Source organism: Fistularia commersonii, chromosome 4 (genome assembly GCF_037954325.1).
Source record: "Fistularia commersonii isolate RoL2024-O1a breed Wild chromosome 4, RoL_Fcom_v1.0, whole genome shotgun sequence".
Lineage (NCBI taxonomy): Eukaryota > Metazoa > Chordata > Actinopteri > Syngnathiformes > Fistulariidae > Fistularia > Fistularia commersonii.
Window position 1 is genome coordinate 20,950,992 of NC_141287.1, and position 19,302 is coordinate 20,970,293.

The window sequence follows — 19,302 nt, forward strand, 5'->3', positions numbered from 1 at the left end:
CCATATGCGCCTCTGATTCGATGCTAACCGCATTTCATGACAATAAAGTTGAATAAAAATAATCTAATATTTTGACTGATCGAATGCGAAGCCGAAAACCGACTCTAAACAGGTTTGTTTGTGTAAAAAAAAAAAGAAACACTCTTAACAGGTTTGTTTGTTTGTTCATGCGGGATTTGACAAATGGCGCGCACGTGCATACCTGTGACCAGGTGTGCTTTACAATAAACCAGTCAACATTCATTTTCATGAGACTCCTAAGTGCAAACTGTTTTTCATTTATAAATACCAAACATATCTGTCATCTCAGCTCAACGCTCAATTCCTGACATTTTTTTTCTCCTCCCGGTTTACGAGAGTTGCAGACGTCGCACATCAAGCGTGAAACGTCTCGCACGAAAGTCAGAACTCCACTCCCATGAAAACTGCTGTTTAATTCACTCCTCAAACATTATTTACACAAACAACACAAGTGCCAGATGACAAAAAAAAAAAAAACAAACAAAAAAATAAAATAAAATAAAAAGGCAGAAGGCAGTTTCACATCAAAACACAACAAAACATTTAAATTAAATGGAAAAGTCTTACATTTGTTGAAAGCAGAAGAATTGTGTACATTCACAAAGGGCGGGATAGCGCCTCTTCCACGCAAACTGTGTTGGTAAAAATGCACATTGGCACATTTCATTGCGGCACAGCGACATCCGACTTAGTCTCCACTCTGAGGAACGCTCCAGAGGTGGTGTAAGGCAGGAACGGACCCATGCATCATCGGGGAAGTGCACTTCCGGACCCCCTTGTGTGATTTCCTCGGTGACATTCTAGCTTGTTATACAAGAAAACTAACCGCTCGGGACTGAATGAGTGGCTGGTTCGCGGTTTATCTTCCACTTTGGGGGATTTAACCTCATTTTTTTGGGGTGTGTGTCTCCATCCATATGAGCTATGGATCATGTTTGAGTGTGCATTGTCTCCCATCATGCATGCAAACACAACACACACACACACACACACACTCTCTGCTTTGCGGTGACACGTTACAGCGAGCACGTTTACATTCACGCAGTAATCTGTTACGCAACGGTTCTTTTCGGCTTCGACGTTAGAAAAGACCGGTTCGAGGGATTTAGTCGGAACTCGTGGGTTTATGTTTCTTTACGCGAAAAAGAAAAAAAAAAAAAAAAAAAGTCAAGATTAAAATATTATCTGACAATAAAAGATACCATACTAGGCTGTTTACAAGAACACTTTAATTATCTGTCACCTCCATACATCTAAAGATTGGTAAGTTAGTGTAGTTTGTTACATGTACTGTAAATGCACTCATGAGGAACATCGCCGTCTCCAGTAAGGAATTACAAAAAAAAAAAAAAAAAAAAAAAAAATCCAGTAACTATATTACAGTTAAACTCCCCAAAAACAACTAGTCGCAAACACTCGCCGTCTCTCCCTCTACTGATCCGAAATACAAAATCGACCGATGCACTTTAAGCAGCAAGATACTAACATATACATTCAGCAGCTGGAAATGTTGGTTTAGATATTCTCGAGATAAGACGACCGACATCGCCGTCGGCTGCGTGATTCTTTTCCACTGCGAAGGAGAAACGGCACGATGTAAGGCTCACGGAAATACACCTCGGGGACGAGGACAGCTACTTCCGATGTGCTTGTTTTTTTTCTTTTTTTTTTTTTTTTTTTTTTCATTATTTTAACCCCGCCTGAAAAAAACTTCTGCTCGGATAATACAAGTCTGATAAGACAGTGTGCTGTTGTTGTACATTTTGTTCCACCGTGAACCGGCGAGATGTAAATAAGCAAAGAAACGACTTATTGACGGTAACAGGCCCAACACTGGTCAAGAGAAACCCGGTCTAAGAGAAGAGTACAAGAAGGCATTTCTAAGAGAAAAGCGAGCAGGCGTTCAGCCCACAGTTCAATACAGTAGAATTATTCAATATAACACCGCTTATTGATATTCATCAGCCGGAGGCTAGACTTTTAGCAAAGGTCTCTGTCCTGTATTGCAGCTATATGATTCTCTACATGTAGCACGTGCTACGTGAAGCAAAAACTCTATATAACCCTATTTTCAAATCTTAAAGGGAACAGAGCGAGTACAAAACTGCAAGGCGACAAAAATACATTCAAAAGTTAATATTTTTGTGCTACAGTGGAGGAGGAAAATAAAACAAAAAAAAAAAAAAAAGGGATTTTTTTTTTGTTTGTTTGTTTTTTTTGTTTTTTTTTTTTTGTGCCTTTCAGGCGTTTCACGACAACAAATCACGGACACCACGGCCAACGAGTCAGGCGAAGACATTCAGCGTCATTTCCGAGGCGCCGGAACGAGGAGCGTTTCAAAATGCGGGAGGCCGAGGGATAAATTAAGACCGAAACAGCAGCCGGCTCGCTCCGAATCGGACGAATACAATCAGAAAAGTTGCGCCGAGGCTGTCGGGAATTAGTTTAACAAGTCGTAACCAGGTAAATAATAGCAAACAAGGCCCACTGTGAATAGGAATACAGCAGCTGTGATAAACGATAGTGAAGCGTAATATAAAAAAGTCAGACGTGAGAGCGGCAGGTTTGTTCCAAATAGCGTTTTAGGTTTTCCGGAAAAGCATCTTTGAGGCGTTTCCCCCCGATTTCAGGCTCCGCCGAGCCGTGTCAGTGAAAGGCACTAGAAAGGAGGGACGTTTTCCTACCAAGACCACCTTCCGGTCTCATCCAGGCTTAAACCAGACTTCTGCTCACGTCGGTACATTTACAACAAGCGTTTTGCAGCCTCGGACGCCGACCTGGTGTTTTTCTTATTGCTGGAATCAACACAACGAATGACCGTCTTTAAAAATTTCGAGCGATCTATTTTTTTTTTTCCTCTTCCAGTCCGTTTACCGAGCAGATTCAAACCCACGCCTATGAGAAAACACACACATATAATGCGTACGGTGACATCGGCGGTGACCCGAAGGAGCAGCAACCCCACGTCGCTTATTGCTCGCTGCCAGAATCCAAAGAAATGGAGCTACATGGTGAAAACTAACTTGGGACCTTTACTTTTCTTTTTTCTTTCTTTTACAAATGAAGTTATGATGGTGAACCGTTGCCACCGGGTGTCCTGTTCAGCCGGGCCGCTCCACACCACCACAAAAAGGAAAGACGAAAAGGAGAGAAGAAGAAGAAGAAGAAGAATTAGAAGAAGAAGAACTAGAAGGAGAAGAAGAAGAAAACTCCACCTCTAAGAATTCAGTACAAAGTCTACAACATCGATATCTGTCACGATTTATATTCACATTGATTCACCATAACTGGATTGTAGTCATGCAAATATTATAAAAGGGTAGTTCTATAACTCTATCATTTTATATCTCTGTTAGATTTGGGATTTAATCTCTGGTTGAATCTCTAACATCTTATGATTTGCTTGAAAGTAGAAGGTCTGATCAATCATGATGTAACAATCATAAACCCCGTAAATTATCATTACTTTAATTGCTTTTTTTTTCCTTTTTTTAAAACTCCCCTTTGCCCGCATTAACACACACACACACACACACACACACACACACACACACGCACACACACAGACAGACGTCCACAATCAAACACACAAAGCCCTATTTTAGGGCCTCACAGTAACGCCGCTCTGCAGAGGACAGAGCCTAACAGTGAGATTGCCACTTTGCTTGACTGTAGCTGGTCCAGGCGGTCCCGTGGAGGGCGGGGGGGGGTCACGGCCGCTCCGAGTCTAGGAGGAGTTCAGCAAGTTGCTAAGAACTGCAAAAAAAAAAAAAAAAAAAAATTAAAAAATGTAATCCGGTATTTGATTTATTTTGATGGATTTGCCGTACGAGCTCACGTCGTACCCTGGGGATCCGACTGAGCCTCCACTGCGTCGGCCTTGCGAGCCGCCTCCGGATCCGCTTCTAATTATAGAGATCGGCGAAAAGAAGGGAAGCAAAAGGGACAAAAAAAAAAAAAAAAAGACATCACATGTCACTTTGGATTGTGGAAGCGTTTCGCTGATTGAATGACGCCGATTCATTAGCTTGTCCCCTCCCATTCTGGAAAGTTTATAAAAAGGGATTCGCTCAATCGTGGATTGTGAAGCTACACAGCAGAACTCATCGTAAATTAAAGAGGACGGCGAGAAGCCGGAGGGGAAGCGTCTGTCTGAGGAGCTTTTTTTCTCCTTTTTCCCCTATAATTACAAATCTGTTTCATTTTCCCGCTCGAATCTTCCCGTTTAACATCGGCGTCCGACCGGAGAAAGAGTCGTTACCGCAGAATAACCTGAATCTGGAGGCGTCGCATTCAAATCCGAAATTCTTAAAACACAGTAGCGAGTCACGAATGCTGGGCTTTGTGTCGATGCTTGTTTTCTGTGTGATTCTGGGGTTTGCTGGGAATAATGTGGATGCCGTTTGGGGCGCAGTTAATTCTGTTTTGATTTATTTTTTCACCTGGAATTGAGCGTAACAGTGAGTTTATCGCAGGCTCGCGTGGCGTTTCTGCAGCTATCGCTCATTAAACGGACGTTTCACCGTCGCCCGGGTCTTTCCCTGACTAAAACACTACAATACTACAGTCCTGGACCGACATTTGACTTTTGGCCTAAATTAGTGTCAGCTGAAAGGCCGAATGTTCCTGTTGACCGTAAACACAAACTTTGCTGAATCGGCGGTATTTCAATGCAGGACGCCGAGCTCTTCCGTTCTGAGCCAGACGGCGGTAACGACAGGACGAACGCGTTAAATTGCGCTGCGGCAGATGCTCACCTGTCGGTACGCTGAGGTACAAAACGAGACAGCGGGTCTCTACGTTATTTATTTAACCTCAATTACCCTGTGTGTTTTTGAAGCACAGTTTCTTCTTCTGATAGGTGAAGTATCCGGCAACCGCTCCCACGAGAGCCACGCCGATGACGCTCAAGATGGCCGCTACGGCGCTGGAGCCGCCCTCTGGAGACAACAACAACAAAAAAAAAGGCACACACTGAGGAGAAGAGGCAGATAATGTTCGGCGCCCCGTCGTCAAACACCACTTAGATTGTAGGGAAATGAAATAATGAATAACGAAGCTCGGTGACATGACAAAATACCCTCTCCCTCTACGCCTGCGTTTGCGAGAAAGACGCCGCATCTTTTTATGGCCGTATCGTTACCCGTTCTATTTGCCACTCATCGGTCTGCACCTGTAACCTGGTTACCATGACAACCGGGATCCGAGCAATTTTCACAGCGCGCGGGCCGTCGTCTCCCGCGGTCACCGAGGGGCGCCGAAAGACATCCGGCACGCCGACGCGTCATCCCGCTACAGAAACGACAACAACGCCGAGCGCTCGGGCGTTGTCTGCATTTTTACTTTGTGCTAAAGTGAATTGTTTTCAACTGTCATTATTCAAGAGACCACAAGCGGCAAACCAAAGCTTGTTTTCTTTTTCTGCGGTTTATTATGATAGGAATTAGCGATCGAAAGCGTCATTACGCCGCTTCGACGCGCAGCTTGTGATTTTTCAGTTTGAAAGCCAACGTGTTTGTCAACCTTCGAGCCGTCGGCCCTTCGTGTGTGTGTGTGTGTGTGTGTGTGTGTGTGAAATGGGATGACCGGAATACGCACAACAACTAAAAAGTCAACAATTGAGGCGTGTTTTCCCTTGTTATTGAAGACAGAGAAACAAATATTGATATAATAATAGATAAATGAGTTACGTGCAAGGGAGGGGGGGTGCGTGCGATCTTATCAGTCGGCGCAAGAAATACGAGGAGTGTGTGTGGTAACAGGCAACAGGCGTGTGTGTACATGTATGTGCGGGGATGACACAACATGCAGACACACCAGTTGGGCCGGGATCGTCTCTTATGCAAACGTCCACGCCAAAAGACGGGATCTGACAGGCTGCCGTGTTTTGACTCCGGTGGCTAAAATATGAGGATTAACTCCGACCGAATATAAGTAAAAAATCGGTGTTGAACAAGTTATGGGTCTGATGGCGGTTTGTTTCCTGACGGCGAAGCGGTCGGAGGCGAATCGACGCTCACCTTTGGGTTCGGGAGTCACCTCTGCTGCGAAGAAAGAAACAAACAGAAGCGCCGTCACAATGCAGTGAATTCAAATTAAAATCAGCGTTATTTTGCATATCAGCGGGACGAACCGCTTGATGTGAGACAAAGAAGCTGGTATTCAATACCAGTTTACTTATTATTTTTCATTCTCTTTCCGGGATGACTCATGCTTTCATTAGCGTGTTAGTCATGGCAGAGAAAACAAGGAACGAAAGGGAAGCCGCACCTTGATTGGAAGTCGCTCGCGAGTCGACTCATGAATCATTTCATGGGAACCGCATGGGAGTGCGAAAAAACACGCGTGTAAAAGCGACACGGGTATTCGTAGGTGAACACGGGTCGGCACGTTCCCCGCAGTGGCTGATGCTCCGAGAGCAAACGCACGCATTCGGTTACCGACTAGATCTCCTATCCCGCCGTCAAGGTCGCGGCGGGGCTGAGACGGCCGCCATTGGCCGGGGGGGGGAAGGTCACGACCTTGACAGAAAAGCCGTGGATCACGGGGTTGTAAAGAGACACACCACCGTTCACCAATCTGGGCGATTTAGTCTTCGGTTGACCGACGGCGTCTTTTGATTTTAATAAAACGGCATCAGAAACGCCGACAGCAGAACGGGAGGCGCTATCTGGAGTTATCTTGCGTAAAGATCGGCGACAATTCGCGTTCGGAGACTTAAGAAAAGGACGAGGGGAAACTTACCGTCTCTGGCGGCTTCGGCGACGTGAGCTGGAGAAGAAAGAGGAGAGATTGTTCAGTGGTTCAAGATGGAAAGCTACTTTCTGCAACGTCTTCTGTTGTTTAAAACATCTCAACAAAAAGGACATTTGCTTGGAACGGACGTATTTGTCGATCTTATGTATCGTACCCCTCCGACCCCGATATGTAAATAAAGGAAATAAAATGAGTCCAAAAGCCGGATTATTCACACTCTTTCTACCCCGGAGACGTCTCGGGCTCTCGGGTTTCAGCCCTAATCTGTCTAGAATTACACACACACACACACACACACACACACACACACACATAGATGGTTTTATTGAAACACTGGGAAGAGCGGTGGGGGTTCAAACAGCCACATGACTTTCTGTGATCTTCGACTTGATCTCCATGCAAATAGTGAAGTTTATCTCCCTCTGTGCCGTCGGCCCTTAAAACGCCTGTACGTGCACGGCCGTGCGCTGCCTGCGCCGACTTGACAAAGCCGGCGATGACAAAGCGTGCGAAAGCAGCGCCTTTCACCTGGATTATAACCATTATGCTGACCTGGATGAATCAGCTTTCAGGTGAAGAAATAAAAGAGTGAAAGAAAAAACAAAATCTCGCCTTGCCCTCGTGTGATGTCGAATTGCGTTGTTTGTAAATTATTTTGTAATTAAAGTATGTCGAGCCACGAGGGGCGGGGAGGACGGTAAATATGTTTTTAATTGCTCCGCGGTTCACCTGAAGAAATGTCTCAAAGCACAAATCATTGGCTTTTAAGATGCTAGAAGACCATCAGGGGGAATAAAATGATCGCCATTGATTATATTTTTGCCGCACGGAGCAGGATCGGGTAAACATGAGCGACTGACGCGTAATCGTGGCCACGGAGCCGGCGTGCACGCCGTGAACCTGGGGTTCAGCGTTCGGCGTGCGGAAACGACGAGCTCGCGTTTTTTTTTTGGGGGGGGGGGGGGACGCCCGCTCGATACATTTCATTAAATTATTTTGGCTGGCGAGCCACATTTCTAACTTCATTTTTATGCATGGGCCGACTAAGTATCATGTGCATTGAACAAAATAAAAATTCAAATATTAAATCTTTTTTTTTTTTTTTTTTGCCATTTTATTTCGACTTTTAAATCATTCATGATCATATAAATATACCGACATTATTTTGGATGTAATTATCCGTACAAAATTAAACAAAAAGTAAAAAATAAGGAGTTTTTAAATCTAGTATTGATTGAAAATTCTTACTTTTAATTATAAACTATAAATTATAAATTCAATGCATTTTCAAAGAAAATGGTTTGGCATTTTATTTCGATTTTTAAATCATTCATGATCATATGAAAGTCCCAATATTATTTTGGATGTAATTATCCGTACAAAATTAAACAAAAGTTAAAAAATAAGGAGTTTTTAAATCTAGTACTGATTGAATATTCTTAATTTTAATTATAAATTATAAATTTAATACATTTTCAAAGAAAATAGTTTGGCATTTTATTTCGATTTTCAAATCATTCATGATCATATAATTGTACCGACATTATTTTGGATGCAATTATCTGTACAAAATTAAACAAAAGTAAAAAAATAAGGAGTTTTTAAATCTAGTATTGATTAAAAATTCTTAATTTTAATTATAAATTATAAATTGAATACATTTTCAAAGAAAATAGTTTGGCATTTTATTTAGATTTTTAAATTATTCATGATCATATAAATGTACCGATATTATTTTGAATTAATTATCCGTACAAAATTAAACAAAAGTAAAAAATAAGGAGTTTTTAAACCTAGAATTGATTGAAAATACTTAATTTTAATTATAAATTATAAATTTAATACATTTTCAAAGAAAATAGTTTGGCGGGCCGGATAAAATAGCTTTTGGACGAAAAAACGCTCGGACGCCGTTTGGACCGATGGATTGGAAAAGGGTTGAGAGCTAACGGCTATTTGCTAATCGCTTCCTCCGATACATTCGACGCGCGTCATGTCTGACCTCCAGCCCCGGAACTACGGCTGTTCCCCGATCTGGACGGCTTTTCCGCCCCTCCGTCAAGAGCGTCCGCCAAGTCGAATCCGTCATCTGAAAGAATTTGCAGATATCAGTGGTTAGAAATGGCGGGATGCGTCCAGATGTTCTCCTGCATTAAACGCACCGTTGTTTAGACGGCGCTCCGGAAGGGTTCGAACCACCCTAAACCTGGATGTATTTCTCATTTTCAGTCCCCGACGACCGCGAGCTAACACCCCGCGGAGCTGTGCTCAAAAAAAAAAAAAAAAACAACCTTGAAACTTTAGCAGCTCCGAGGCAAAAAAAAAAATAAAGGGCGTCGACGGCGATCGGATGAACTCATGATGACTTTGATTAAAGGAGATCGTCTATCGGGAACAACACCTGACCCCGACGGCGTTATTATCCCGGGGAAAACCCCGAGAGACCGACACGCCACGCATGAGTCACTGTCAGAACGCGCGAGAAGGACGTCCGTTTGTTTTACGGCCGATACGAGCTTTCGGACACCGAAGGTATCCGAGAATTCACTCGTTCATTGATTTTTTTTTTTTTGTCGGGAGGTTGTTTTTGAACCGGTAAATCAGAACTCTATCGACGTCGTAAAGCCCGTGTTTCTCACAGGAGGGTGACGAATGGTCAAGTAATGAAACTACACCTTGATTTATCGTTCTTCTCTCGCCCCTTATCTTCTTTTATCCTCCCCGCCCGGATTCTCCCTTTTTACTGATTTATAAAAACACTTTTCATTCTTTATCGTCCCCCAATTAAAATGGAAGAAACCTTGAAATGGACGACCCGCGATGCAAACTGTTCCCGAGTGACAGAAATACCTGATGTTAAACTAGCATTTTTCAGCGCGCCTGCAGACGCCGAGCTCGTCGACGGAGCGCTAAATGCAGATTCGGCCGACGTTTGCTTTTTGGAGTTCCAGAAAGCGTAAAGGGAAGGGGGTGAGGGGCGAGGCGGGGCGCACCTCGGCTCCCACAGACCCACGGTGAGGTCATCTGGGAGGCTCCGCTCTCCAAACACAGCGAACCCCAATTCAGGAGATAAATTCAAACGCGTTTAAATCCAACCTTATAAGCTGCCAAAAGTATTTGTGTTTTGAATAATAACACATCTGTTTCCTATATATTTTTACGCGGACGACCGCCAAAAAGAACGCAACCCCGCTTACGTGTACGGTTATTATAACGACTGACGGAAATCGGAAAAAAAATATATAAAATGCATATTTGTGTGAGTTAATAGAAATTCCTGGATATAATTACAAATCGACCGCGGCTAGCTGCTAATGGAATGGCGGCACCGGTTTTGGTTTGATATTGGAGAATAAACAGTTTTAAGTCACACGCACGGTCGGGGTCACGGCTGACGATTATTGATCCCGCAGAAAAAGGCTCACAATTGATCACGTCAATGAACTCGATAGTCATCTTGATCGGTTCGGCTCTTTGAAATTGTCACTCTAGATAAACTTTTCAAATTGCTCCGAGCACTGTTTACTTTTAGCGTTTATCTGAGGAGCGACTCGGCGTCCGAAGGTCCGAAGGTGAGTTACTTGGATTGTTAATGGACATTGCTTGAAGAAGAAGGAAGAGTAGAAGAAGGGACGTACCAGAGTTGACCTTGGGTGGCGGGGCGCCCACTTTATCGGCAAAAAAAAAAGGAAAACTGAATTATTTGGATGACAACGTTTAAAGTGCAGTCGCCGCTTGTGATTCGTCCATTCGCGCACACATGTTATCACACACACGTCATAAAATTCACTCTCTCGTTCACGTCCGCGCAATTTATGGTCTCCAAAGAATCAGGAATATGTCAATCATTTGTTGATGAAATCTAATAAAAAGGAAATCTGAAGGAAGGTGTGGTCGTATTGAAATACTGAGTGAAAGCCGTGTCCTAACCTTCTGGAGCTCCGGCCTTCACGGGTATCAAGACGTCCGTCACCCTTTCTTCCTCGACGACTGCGTCCTCTGGTGTTTCCGTAGCGTCGTCTTCTTCATCGGCGTCCATGGCCGCGTCATTTGTGTCTTTCTCCGCGCCGACGTCGGCCGAATCTGTCGTCGTCCCGTCATCCCCGGCGCCCGTCGGTCCCTCGTCGGCTGTTTCTTCGACGTCAGGATTCTGATTCTCGACGGACACGATTTCGACTTCATGATCCTGTCGTTTCGAGCAGCACAGAGTCGTGAACAAAGTGCGATTTTTATAATCCGTGTAAATAAAGGACACGTGAGTAACACTGTGCGGTACGCATGAGGGTTTGAACCGGTGACGTGCAGTCAGGGGAGGCAGGAGAGGCCGTGCCTCACATGCCAGTCTTGGAAAGAAAAAAAAATGCAAAAAAAAGAAAAATGAAATGGTTATATTTATCAGTGATTTTTTTTCATTGAACTTCATCAGTTCTAGATTGTTTTGATTTAAAATGGCTGGATTTTCATAATGTGACGTTCAAATACTGAGAGGCGACGTGCGGCGAGGCAGTGCACTGTGGAGCCTCAACGTAGATTCCGCAACGACGACCGACTTCCGGCGTCCTTTGCACAAAGACCGGATCGCCGTCTCCATTAAAATGTTTAAACCCTTTTGCTATTTGAACTACATTTCCAATTTGTCAACAACCAAATGTGCGCTACTAGTTTCTTGTGCTGAGCGATCACAAAACGGCTGCCTAGAGCAACGAAGTGAGGCACGCAGGTCTCCCGCCTCACGGTCGGGGGGCGCCCGTGATTCCGGGGGATTCTTCTCGCGACCGATAAATCTGATTGTGACGAAATCGGCGCCTCACCGGCCGCGAACCTCACCGCACGTCACTGGTTTGAACCCACCTCTTCCTGTGCAGGCGGTGCGTCCGTGGCGGCTGCAGGTCCGTCGTCCACATCGGACTCGGGGTCATCCGGGACCGGATCGGCCGCAGGTACTGGGGAATGAAGGAAAGGCCTTGATTTTTCTCCTTGAGATCTCATTATGCGTTCCCCTCCCCCCAGTTTAATCTAGTTTAAACTCAATGAATGAATGCGATCCCTCGTGGCGCGGGGGGGCAAAATCACAAACACCCATCTTCGCTTTCACGATATTTTGTTTTCCCACTCGCCCGACGGTTAGGAAACAGAAAATCCGAAACACATTTCAACTGCGCCGTCAGTTTGTCAGTTGTTCCTCCGGTTGACTGTTTTTCCAAAACAATCGTCTGATATTCACACACGCAAACCGTATCTCATTCCTCGTCATTCTATACGTGCACGCCCGAGATCCTACTGACAGCTCTCTGTTGTTGCAGCTGCTTCCTCCTCCGTTCCATCGATCCCAGCCTCTGCATCCTCATTTGCAGAAGTGGCCGACTCGGGGACGTCGGCTTCGGTGGCGTCGGCTTCGGCATCGGCGGCGTCGGCTTCGGCATCGGCGGCGTCGGCTTCGGCGGCGTCGACTTCTGGCGCTCCGACTTCGGGGGCTTCGGGGGCGTCGGCTTCAGGGTCAGCGGCGGCGTCCTGGTCGGTATCTGTCGTTGGCACTTCCTGCGATCAGAAGACGAGTCGTACGGCTTGAAGTTAACGTCCCAAATTCACCTGCTTCCCGTTTTCGCGTTTTCTAGCATTTCGTTGCGGTTCGACTTCTGTGTCTTGGATCTCAGAGCTGATCTACGCTGCTGAGATGCAAAGGACTGCCAGGATAAAGTCTTAAAAAAAAGGCGGTTTCACCAAAGGGCTATTTAACGCCGACCTACAGAATGTGATTTTGGATTAAAAAACAAAAACAAATCAAAGTTCGGAATCACCTCTACCGTTGGCTCGATTCCCTCGTCCGCCTCCGGCTCCACGGCGGGGTCGGCGTCCGGGGCCGAGTCCTCTGGGATTACGGCATCCTCTTCTAAACAGAGACGTGTCGAGGTTAGAAAGCGACGGAATTGCGAATCCGGAGCCGGCTTGCAGGAGATATCGGTTTCAGGAGCAGAGGAATGAAGAGGTGCTTGGAAAAACACCGGGACACCAGGATGAGCGAAGGAGGGACGGAAGAAGTGCAAGAGCGCTTCTTCGGGCCTCTGCAGGCATGCAGGTGACTGATGCGAACAACTTTATCCAGCAGTTGATTATATTACACACACACACACACACACACACACACACAGGCACACACCGGGGTGACAGACACATTGATCACGGCTGATTTGCGTCGTATCGAGGTCTCAACCTCCTCTCTGGAATTGCGACTGTGTACTAATGAGAAAACAGAAAGTGCACATCTTGGTCATTTTTTTTGTGCGGCGAGTGTGTGTGTGGGTGTGTGCGCGCGCGTGTGTGTGTGTGTGTTTGAGAGAGCGCTGTGACATTCCCCTATTGTATGTGAGCAGCCGGCAAAATGGCAAACCGAGCTGATCTCAGTCGCACCCTGTTGATGGGAGAGAGACTCTCCGAAAAAGAAACTGTGCAAACTGTCTTCTTCAAATTAGATTTTACATTTCGAATTTTCCTCTTTTTGGGATTAAATATATAACAAGGACGTATTCCTGTAAGTGTCATAACTTTTTTTTTCCGTTTTTTTTTTTCCTGCTCTCAGGAAATAATAAGAAACCGGTTGTTCCACGCCGTGCACATTCGCAATTAAGTCTCGCCGCGTTCGCCAAATGAGATTATATAAGACGGCGAAGGCTCGGGGGAGAGCGGCGTGAACACATCTGAAGTATTTCCATCACGTCGTAAATTCTCCGCCAGCGAAGCCGCGCTGGTGACACCTGGGCGCCTTTCTCGCACACGCAATCACGTACGTGCACGCATGTACTAAAACATGGGAATAAGACATGCAGACGCACCGGAGTTGCACGCTGACCCACAGAGATAAGAATGGCCTCTTTGTTCTCTTTCACTCATGTGACACCTGGGTTTCCAAGATAAACATTAGTCAGCACCCTCATGGATTTATTTAGGGATGAAACACCATTCAAACAGACGTAAACAGGACTACAGATGTGTGTGTGTGTGTTTGGGCGTGGTTCTGAATTTTGGGGCTTGGCAATCAATACACTGAAAATTTTCCATTTAAAAAGTTAGGCTTCCAAAACTTATCATCGTGTTAGAAAAATGTCGACAATAAACGAAACAATCCATTAATACACGATTGTTTTTGTTATTTATTGGTCCGAGTCGAAGCTGTTATCGATTATAGTCAACGACCGACGCATTAGTCATCGCGGCGCTACGATGAAAGCCGCCTTATCTTAAATCTTATATTTCACGCCATAAACAAGCAGCCGCGGCAGAAATGACTCACAAGAGCGACGACTCACCTGAAAAAACACAAAATATAGACCTCATATTATGAAAATGAACGTGTTACAGTTTATTGACAATTCTATTTGCGCCATTCTAAGCATGAGGTTAACGGTTTTCATAAAAAAGACCTATTGCTCTTTGTGTGTGTGTGTGTGTGTGTGTGTGTGTGTACACGTGCACGTGCGCTTGTATGAATGCAAGAGAATGAAAGAAAGCCTGTGTGAAACCAACAAAAAAACTCTCTCACATGTCACATGATAGAACATTATGTTCCCATCTATCATTGTGCCACTTCCTCCTTCAACTGCCTCCCCTTAAAACGCTCACACACACACACACACACACACACACACAGGCCCAACATGCAAGCACGTGCGCGCACATGCACTCACAAGTAAAGGGTGTATATGTACAAACTTTAAAAAAAAAAAAAAAAAAAAGAAGAAACCTCCTCCTCCCCTTTCCTTCGGCACACACACAAGCAACCACATGTTCACACACGAAGCGCTCACACACATTAAGAGTGAGGGGTCTCCTGTTTTGTGTTAGTGCAGCAGCGGCACAAAGGATCTCACACTCCTCCTTCCCTAACTTTTTTTTTTTTTCCCCCCTCCACTCGCTCTCCCGCCCACCCCTCCCCTATTTTCCCGGGACGCCGCCGTCCCTGGAGGTCAGTGAGTCATCCGTGTTTCCTCTCCGACATGGTCACACGCTATCGTACTCATGTACGGGGGCCCGAAAGCGCCGAACCCCGCGGCGGTCCGAGGATGTGCTCGCCCTTCGGCCGAACCGCTTTACGTCTGTTACACTGTGTTCTTTTTGGGAAAGAAAAAAAAAAAAAAAGAAAGATCGAGATGGCGATCGCGCCGACTTTAATTAGTGCGAGCGCTTCGTCGGAGGCGGATCTCGTTTTAGTGAGTTCGGCCTAAACCGAAGGGCGAGCGTTTGATTCTTTTGGCTTATTGCTGGACAACTCCCAGATAAGACCGGCCAAATCTCCATTTCATCGAACGTGCGCGCGCGCGCTAACCCGCGACCTTCGACGCGCCGCGCCAGAAAACAAGGTGACATTTATTTCCCCCTCTCGAAAACAGGCGTTTAGCTATTCCACGTAAAGAAAATAATTCTGCGATTAAACATTACATCCGCACATCAAACAGTGGATAAACCAACATGTGGGCATTTGTTGTTCCTGTTTGTTCAAGGAAACAGGATTTTGGCAACACCCGGGGCATTCCTGCGCGGAGATGTGGGCGAGCACAAGGCACAAAAGCCGCCTCATCATCCCGGCGAAGGTGCGCGGCGTGCAGGTTTGTGCGTAAGACGCGCCGCGCACCCGATGTCAGGGCGAAATAATCGACATTGTTTGCACGGGAAGAGCAATTATTGTTATTTTCGACGCGTTCGCGCGCCGAAGCGAAAACGCACCCAAATGATTAGTCGGCACATTCGGTCGAGGCCTGTTTGGATGTATTTCAAGAGGCGCTGAATCGCATCGCACTTCACGTGCACGACGCGCACATTTAAAAGCTCAAGTGAATCGTCAGTAAAAAAAAAAAGACAAGGTGACGTTTATCCACTCCCAGACCGCAAAATGGTTAAGAAACTAATGTTAGGCAGCATAGCGTTCAAAATTCACATGGAATCAATTCCAAATCTCTCTATACATGTAGAAAATCTTTCACGCCTCATCATTTCTGAATAGTTTGACGCATCTTTTCTAGACAGGAATGAATCATCATCCATTTAAAATGCATTTTGTTCCGTCTTGTTGCGTATGGAGATGCACATGGGAGCCAAAACACGGCGTCACGGGAGGAACCTGGATGAAAACGTTGCATCGGGGAAAACACCGAGCAACAAGCCGAACGGTCGGGGTCGTAAGAGGTCGGAGATGTTTGTCTCAATTCAACCCCCCCCTCCCCTTTTTTTTTTTTTTTTTTGTTTTTTACTACGACTCAACAGTAAAACAGCAGTGAATTTTGAAACGCCTCGCTCTGTAACACTTGTATAAATCAGATCCATTACAGATTGACGTGCCAAAGTGCAGATCGCGCCGTCGGGAGTGGAAGGAGGAGGGGGAAAGTAATGCTATTAGATGTCCCGGAGCCGCTCTGCCGAGCTACTTACTCAATATCTGAAAGGTGACGGCGGCGCTCCGCCTCGCTACGTCACAGTATTCAAAATTCAAAAACTCGAATTACAACTTCACGGCTCTGCCGGGCAGAAAGCGGCACTCGGATGTAGTTTTCGGATGATGATAAGGTGCGAAGCTTTACAACGCCCGTGCTATGAGAGCCATGCCGGGAATGTTTTTACCAGCCAGGAGTCACAAACTCTACTTTCTGATTTGCTGGGACAATGTGTGAGATCATCTGTGCTGCGCTGATGAATGAGTAATATATGTGAGCGTGCAACTGCCGACCGTGCCTTGCCAAGTACGTAACAGTACACCTGAAACTCTGTGTGTGTGTGTGTGTGTGTGTGTGTGTGTGTGAGACATGCGAAACTACAGTCAAGCACAGTTCTATTGTGTGTTTATAGGACAGAAAGTTTGTTTATTCCAATAATGCACGCCGCCCCCATACGAGCGCAACATGTGTGTGTTGTGCGATTCACTCATCCACTCAAGGGGGGTTTCATGTGTTGGCAGTGGAAAGTGTAAACACACACACACACACACACACACACACGTCTACTATATCTATAAGCGACTCATGCCTGCATACTCACCTTTAGAAATGAGTCTCAGTATTATACATGTGCTGTACCTTTAGATCATAGCTAATGTGCGCACACACACACACACACACACACACACACACTCGCGCACACACACAGATGCCGAGGGCCCTGGGGAGGAGGAAGTTTGCAGAAACTAGTTGCGTTGCTGGGTGTTGTCTACAGCTGGAGCTGGATTCGATTACCGAGAAAACTCCCTATCCATCACCTCTGCATTGTACATACTGTACACACATGTGACCAGCAGAGGAAGGACGTGCATCTTCTGGTCTAATGTGAAGGCCAAACGGGTTTCTCATAAGGCTACAGATGAACACTTATAGGAGAAGAAAGAAAGACGGATTAATGTGTGTGTGTGTGTGAGAGAGGGTGGTTCCCCTTCGATGCTTTGTCCGTTAAACCTGACCTGCCGGGGTGAAATAAGCCCTCGTCAAGATTTCACTTGCGTGATAAAGACGCCCCCCCGCTCCCCCCCCTTTTTTTTTTCTTTTTTTTGCTTTTACTCCTCTTCCATTTTCACACTTAGTCAGCAAGATTATTTCCCTTTCAACATCAAACACGGCGTCATTTCATTGCATGTTTGAACAATCTGAAATCGTTATATGTGATGTTGCCGCAGGGAACGGGAGGGTCGTCTGGGCCAGATGAAGGAGGAAGAGGAGGAAGAAAAGGGGGAATATATGAAGGCTGGAAATGAGTTGAGGTCGAGAAAATGACGGGAAGCGCGGCGAGCGGCGATCTCTGCTCGGGCCCGCTCTTTTAAACTTTTAGCGGGGCTGTAAATCCTTCCATTAACAGGTGACATTTTCACCGAAATCCATGAAATATCAGCGGCGGGAGGAAGGCTGAACGGGAACGACGAAAAGGACACATCTCACTAAGAGGCGCCTGGATCTGATTGGCTCTTTTCTCAGCCATCGATGCGCAGCTTTAACAAGTTTAAGCCAGAAATGGCGTTATCATTTTTGCATAATCAAACAACACACACTCACACACACAAAAAAAAAAAAAACAGGGAACCTCATTGGCGAGGAAGACACGGCGGTAAGGCAGAATGGAAGAGGAAGCCCAGCACAAAAGACAAAGGGTTTCACCACACCCCGCGTGGGTCAGACCTCGTGTTCGCAGAGACTTGACACTCCGCCGTGCACACCTCAGTCAGCCTGCTGACTTATTAGAACCACCACCATGATGATGATGAGGAGGATGAGGAGGAGGAGGAGGAGGAGGAGGAAGGGCAGCTTCTTCAGCCAATCACAGCCAATCAGGGGGGAAAAAAGAGGGTCTGGCTTGAAATGCAAACAAGGAGCAAAGGAGACAGGCAATGGCACACACACACACACACACACACACACACACACACACACACACACACACATGCACGCTCTTTCTCTGGCACCCACCGGGATGGATGAGCAACGAGGTTTGCAGAGGAAAAAGGGCAAATAAAAGACACTCAGGTGAGCTGGGTGGGTGGATAAGGCAGAGAGATAAATAGATGGATGGATGAATGAATGAATGAATGGATGGATGGATGGATGGATGGATGGATGGATGTGAGTGGGGTGCAGAAGGGCCCACCTTGCGCGCCGGCGCCTCCGGCCAGCAGGCTCCCCAGGAGCAGGATCCACAGGTATGACATCATGGGAACACGGTGTTCTGGCTTCCAGTGAACCGGGGAGCGCACACACACACTCACACACACACACACACTCTCGCTAAAACACACGCACACACTGACGCACACACGCAATCTCGCGTCTCGGACCTTGAACCGGTCAGCGGAGGTGCTCGCCGGTGGTTGCGGAGGGCGTGTTCGCCGGCGTGCTTGCGCGTCGGGTCGGTGGCGCTCGGATGCTCCGCCGTCCTTCTCCTTTTGTCTGGATTGGAAGGGAGAAGGTCCAGTCTTTATCAAGGTGGGCGGGTCTTTTCCTCCAGAACGCAGACATGCAGGCAGACAGGGCTGGGTTCGGGTGCTGGGGAGACGCCCCCCTCCCTTCCCCTTTCTCTTACACACACACACACACACACACACACACACAACCTCCTCCCTTCAGGATTAAAAACCTCCAACCACCACAGATGCTCTCAACTTCATTTTCAACATTTCCATTGTTTCCCCCCCCCAGACACATTCTCTACTGACAGCCTTCGAACTGCGAGGAAAAAATATTAATTGGTTAAATTAAAAAAAAAAAACAACATAAAAATGCTCTTCTCGCCCAGGGCTTCCACGGATGCGCACCCGTGGTGGATTTATTATCTTCCCCGGAGGAGAGTCGGTCTCCTCGCCTTCTCTCCCCGCAGGAGGTCTTCCATGGCCCCCCTTCTCTCCATCCACCTGTCCAGACAGAAGCAGGTACCCGCTTGGACGACAGGAGGCGCCATCCGCCGATGGTTTTCACCCACACCTGGGGGAGATTTCCAAAATCGAGAAGCCTGAAAACCCGCATCCATCTTCCGGATACGATGAGACATCAATCGACCGGAAGT

The 19,302-nt window shown here is 46.3% G+C and overlaps 1 protein-coding gene across 2 annotated transcripts; it reads right to left on the reverse strand.

The window, feature by feature from the left end:
* Nucleotides 1–414: 414 nt before the first annotated feature.
* On the reverse strand, nt 415–18,686 carry LOC147235105 (uncharacterized). 2 transcript variants are annotated; one of them, XM_086145963.1, is made up of 12 exons: nt 18,391–18,686; nt 12,576–12,667; nt 12,063–12,315; nt 11,629–11,720; nt 10,708–10,963; nt 10,416–10,445; nt 8,780–8,866; nt 6,766–6,792; nt 6,042–6,062; nt 4,845–4,961; nt 3,867–3,926; nt 415–3,777 (listed from the first exon to the last, which is right to left on the reverse strand). In XM_086145963.1, exons 1-12 carry the CDS (start codon nt 18,452–18,454, stop codon nt 3,749–3,751), a joined length of 1,128 nt encoding a protein of 375 aa, XP_086002089.1. In that variant the 5' UTR covers nt 18,455–18,686; the 3' UTR covers nt 415–3,748. The 2 variants fall into 2 exon arrangements, with proteins under 2 accessions (XP_086002089.1, XP_086002088.1); XM_086145962.1 differs by having other exon boundaries at nt 6,042–6,065.
* Nucleotides 18,687–19,302: the final 616 nt, after the last annotated feature.